This window comes from Oncorhynchus gorbuscha, unplaced genomic scaffold, assembly GCF_021184085.1.
Source record: "Oncorhynchus gorbuscha isolate QuinsamMale2020 ecotype Even-year unplaced genomic scaffold, OgorEven_v1.0 Un_scaffold_5420, whole genome shotgun sequence".
NCBI lineage: Eukaryota > Metazoa > Chordata > Actinopteri > Salmoniformes > Salmonidae > Oncorhynchus > Oncorhynchus gorbuscha.
In genome coordinates, this window is record NW_025745370.1 from 1 (window position 1) to 5552 (window position 5552).

A 5552-nucleotide genomic window follows, 5' to 3' on the forward strand; every position below is an offset into this window, starting at 1 on the left:
TCCAAGAGACTTGTAAGCATCAATATATTTCCACATTCTTATCTCATTCCATAGGCAAAGACCAAAGGCATTCACACATCGTGTGACATTGGTGTAAAATACGCAGACAAACAGAAACGCCATTTTGATGACAAGAAGATCAAGGCTGGACAGTGTGTCATCGGACTGCAGGTAGGACATGCTGGGGATGATGTGTGATTGGTTGTTCTGTTACTGGATGTGACGATACAATACAATGTGTCGGTTTTGTTCATTGTTGTACCTTTCAGTATTTTGCCAGTGGAAATAATCCCGATAATAGAATGTTTATATGTAGCTTATTTTACTGATTCTTCAAATGTAATACATGCACAATCGCTCTGTAATGGAGGTCAGATACCTGTAATGGAGGTCAGAGGTCAGATACCTGTAATGGAGGTCAGACACCTGTAATGGAGGTCAGACACCTGTAATGGAGGTCAGAGGTCAGATACCTGTAATGGAGGTCAGACACCTGTAATGGTCAGACACCTGTAATGGAGGTCAGACACCTGTAATGGAGGTCAGACACCTGTAATGGAGGTCAGAGGTCAGATACCTGTAATGGAGGTCAGACACCTGTAATGGAGGTCAGAGGTCAGATACCTGTAATGGAGGTCAGACACCTGTAATGGAGGTCAGAGGTCAGATACCTGTAATGGAGGTCAGAGGTCAGATACCTGTAATGGAGGTCAGAGGTCAGATACCTGTAATGGAGGTCAGATACCTGTAATGGAGGTCAGAGGTCAGATACCTGTAATGGAGGTCAGAGGTCAGATACCTGTAATGGAGGTCAGACACCTGTAATGGAGGTCAGAGGTCAGATACCTGTAATGGAGGTCAGACACCTGTAATGGAGATCAGAGGTCAGATACCTGTAATGGAGGTCAGACACCTGTAATGGAGGTCAGAGGTCAGATACCTGTAATGGAGGTCAGAGGTCAGATACCTGTAATGGAGGTCAGATACCTGTAATGGAGGTCAGACACCTGTAATGGAGGTCAGAGGTCAGATACCTGTAATGGAGGTCAGACACCTGTAATGGAGGTCAGAGGTCAGATACCTGTAATGGAGGTCAGAGGTCAGATACCTGTAATGGAGGTCAGACACCTGTAATGGAGGTCAGACACCTATAATGGAGGTCAGACACCTGTAATGGAGGTCAGACACCTGTAATGGAGGTCAGAGGTCAGATACCTGTAATGGAGGTCAGAGGTCAGACACCTGTAATGGAGGTCAGACACCTGTAATGGAGGTCAGAGGTCAGACACCTGTAATGGAGGTCAGACACCTGTAATAGGCCTATTCAGCTAATGGTTCTATGTTCCTGCGTGTTTAGATGGGGACCAACAAGTGTGCAAGCCAGGCTGGTATGACAGCGTACGGGACCAGGAGACATCTTTACGACCCAAAGACCCAGACAGACAAGCCTTACGACCAGACCACCATCAGTCTGCAGATGGGCACCAACAAAGGAGCCAGCCAGGTAAAGCCAATGATGTATTTTAACACTACCCGTATGTCTACGGGTGGAACCCACACAATTGCTTTTACAGTGGTCCACTTCCCCTTTTGAAACCATGATGGAACCTATGTAATGGAAGGAACTACCCAGCAAGTGCCACTCTCAAATGAGTTGGGGGAATGTAACAGGGAGTTGGGGGAATGTAACAGGGAGTTGGGGGAATGTAACAGGGAGTTGGGGGAATTTAACAGGGAGTTGGGGGAATGTAACAGGGAGTTGGGGGAATGTAACAGGGAGTTGGGGGAATGTAACAGGGAGTTGGGGGAATGTAACAGGGAGTTGGGGGAATGTAACAGGGAGTTGGGGGAATGTAACAGGGAGTTGGGGGAATGTAACAGGGAGTTGGGGGAGTCTAGATATACTTTGCACATCACCATAATCACATTGTTGATATACATAATACTCATAGTTGTCTTGAAGAAGACCATCCAGGTCAATATTCCTGCCTTATAACTGTTTTCTTGGAAATCTCCTAAATGTGTCCCTGTCCTCTTCTCCGCTCCTCTCCTAGGCCGGTATGTCCTGCCCGGGAACGCGTCGTGACATCTTCGACAATAAGCAGGTGCAGCAAGTGGACAACTCCACCATATCCTTGCAGATGGGCACCAACAAGGCAGCGTCCCAGAAGGGCATGAGCGCATATGGCCTAGGACGCCAGGTGTACAACCCCAAGTACTGCGGCTCGCCCACCGAGCCTGTCATCCATGCCGACGGGAGCCTGGGCACCAACTGCTCAGAGATCAGCGACAGTGACTATCAGGCTAAGGAGTTCCTCCACGAGGGAGAGGGGGAGGAGTACCCAGTGGCTTATCATGAAGAGGACGACTACAGCGACGTGGCCCACTACAACGAGGTCGACCAGGGCATCGACTATTAGGGCTGTCCCCTCAGGGCCACTAGCCTGGTCCCAAATCTGTCTGTGCTGCCTGGCTAATCCGGCTCCACCATAACAGCCGCTAGACGGAACAGTTAAACAGTGTATTTTATCCACGACAAACAGATCCAGTCTTTTTCCTCGGTAGCCTTCTTTTTATTGTTGTTTTTAAACTGAAGCATAAGAGAGGAAATGTTGCCTTGAGTTCATTACTTCTTCACCTCCTCCCAACTCTTCTTCCATTATGAGCAGCAGTGGTTTCAGTCAGTTAAAGTATGTAATGTCCTGAGATCCAGTGTTTAGGATGTGCGATATTAGGATTGAGAACATTCCTTCTAAATCGACTGGTACATTATGAGGTATGGGACATTGTGGACGTAAATGTTGTATCATCTGCAGCCATTTCATGTTTTTTATCCCCAGACTGCTTTACTCATCCCTTTAAAGGAATTCACACAATTAAAATTAAAAGGTTCACCAGCTGCTTTTATCCTTTTTAAATGTTTACCCATCTCCTAGCCAACCTAAAAGGACCACTATTACTCTCTTTATTTTATTGATACAAATCAAAGTGAGTGGAAAATGTTGAGGAGTCAGGACATTTTAATCTATTTCATTTTAGCAGGTTTCAATCTCAACCAAATGGACCATTTTATCTTTTTCCTGAAATCCTGAAGTGAAGGTGCGTTCTAATGGCTTTTTCATGAGACCAGATGACCAAACCAGAATGTTCTGCTTGTAATGCATACAGTATGGCTCATCTTATCACACCATGTTATTTAACCAGGAAAATAGCCTTGAGGTTAGAAACCTCTTTTTTTTCCCGATCGTGACCTGGCAAGAAATCAGCAGGAAGTAGTCAGTGTGTACAGGAAGTAGTCAGTGTGTACCGGAAGTAGTCAGTGTGTACCGGAAGTAGTCTGAGTGTACCGGAAGTAGTCCGTGTGTACAGGAAGTAGTCAGTGTGTACAGGAAGTAGTCAGTGTGTACAGGAAGTAGTCAGTGTGTACCGGAAGTAGTCAGTGTGTACAGGAAGTAGTCAGTGTGTACAGGAAGTAGTCAGTGTGTACAGGAAGTAGTCAGTGTGTACACACACAACTAATACATTAAACACTATTAGAATGGTCAATTACATTCCCTTTTCTATCAGAGTTAAACTCAGGCAGCGGCACCATCTCTTCCTGTTTTAAAGTATTTTGTGGTTGTTCAAAGTCCAAGAAATGTTGTAGGAGAAGAGTTTCCCCCATTTCTGTCCTTTCCCTAGGAACTGATTGTGAGTGGAGACTGTAGGATGGTGATGGTGTCAGGAGAAAATACATGTCAGGAGTATTACAAGCACTGCCTTGTACACAAATATGTACCAATGCCTTCTGGTAGGAAGTGAGGGCCACTTCACCATGTTATATAGTTGACAGTGATGGGTGAGTGAGGTCTTGCATTAGTTATGGATTATGAATCCAACACAGATAAAAAAATGGCACTCGCTAAGATCTTTCCTAACTGACATAGAAAAACAAGATTTGTTCCTGAAAAATACAAATCTAATTTCAGCTTCAGTTTCTTTGTCAAAATGTTCAGTATTGCTTTTGAAATGCAGCTGTTCATCTAAATGCATGCCCTAGGTACTTATAAGAAGAGACACGCTTCTGATCAATTGGCCATTTAAAGTTCAAATCTGCAAATGACTCCATTTGTCTGCTTTGAGAGTTAGACAAAAGCGATGGTCATTCTGGCATTAAGCACAGTTTCAGGTGGAAGAGTTGTTTCAGAACGGCATCCAAAGCCAGTTGCAAATCCTGGAAAGCATTCTCAATTTTAGAGGCACAATTGTCCATACAGTTAACATGTTCACCAACATAATTAATATACGGTGTGAAAGGACCGGTCATAACATCGGTAGCCCTTGAGGGACACCTTTCCTGAGCTGTCGAAACTCTGACACTTCATGCCCCCATGAGCCACACACCGGGTTCTGTCAGAGGTGGTTTGGAACCAACTCTCCAGCATAAACGAGCAGGGCTCATGTTCTTATTACCCCCTTCATTCCTACTCTATTTATCACCATGTCTAATTATAAACCAGGGCTGTGTTTGAAAAGGCAACCTATTCTCTATAATATAGTGCCTTACTTTTGAGGGGGTTTTGGAAAGCAGCTCTCTGTCTGAATTGATGTCCCACAGTTTTCTGTAGACCACTATGTAACCACTGGCAGTCTCCGAAGCAGAACAAGTCAGCAAAAGAAAGTCACAGGCTTTGTCTGAAAAGGCATCCTATTCACTGTGCACTAGGGCCCATAGTGCACTAGTCAACAGTAGTGCACTAGGGCCCATAGTGCACTAGTCAACAGTGGTGCACTAGGGCCCATAGTGCACTAGTCAACAGTAGTGCACTAGTCAACAGTAGTGGGGTAGCAGGTAACGGTGGGATAGCAGGTAACGTTGGGGCAGCAGGTAACGTTGGGGCCGCGGGTAACGTTGGGGCAGCGGATAACGTTGGGGCCGCGGGTAACGTTCGGGCAGCGGGTAACGTTGGGGCAGCAGGTAACGTTGGGGCCGCGGGTAACGTTGGGGCAGCGGGTAACGTTGGGGCCGCGGGTAACGTTCAGGCAGCGGGTAACGTTAGGGCCGCGGGTAACGTTGGGGCAGCGGGTAACGTTGGGGCAGCTGGTAACGTTGGAGGCCGCGGGTAACGTTGGGGCAGCGGGTAACGCTGGGGCAGCTGGTAGCGTTGGGGCAGCGGGTAACGTTGGGGCCGCGGGTAACGCGTTGGGGCAGCGGGTAACGTTGGGGCAGCTGGTAACGTTGGGGCCGCGGGTAATGTTGGGGCAGCTGGTAATGTTGGGTCAGCGGGTAACGTTGGGGCTGCGGGTAATGTTGGGGCAGCTGGTAACGATGGAGCAGCAGGTAACGTTGGGGTAGCAGGTAATGTTGGGACAGCGGGTAACATTGGGGCCGCGGGTAACGTTTGGGTAGCAGGTAACATTGGGGCCGCGGGTAACGTTGGGGTAGCAGGTAACGTTGGGGCCGCGGGTAATGTTGGGGTAGCAGGTAACGTTGGGGCAGCGGGTAACGTTGGGGCCGCGGGTAACGTTGGGGCAGCGGGTAACGTTGGGGCAGCTGGTAACGTTGGGGCCGC

The 5552-nt window shown here is 47.6% G+C and overlaps 1 protein-coding gene across 1 annotated transcript; it reads left to right on the forward strand.

Annotated features, from left to right (window-relative positions):
* Nucleotides 1–54: 54 nt before the first annotated feature.
* LOC124018547 (calponin-3-like) lies at nt 55–2899 on the forward strand (the record flags this gene model as incomplete). The annotated part of the gene is made up of 3 exons (XM_046333880.1): nt 55–171; nt 1358–1504; nt 2055–2899. Coding segments are annotated over 3 exons (630 nt in total), but the record flags the coding sequence as incomplete, so codon positions are not given.
* Between the last annotated feature and the right edge of the window lie 2653 nt (nt 2900–5552).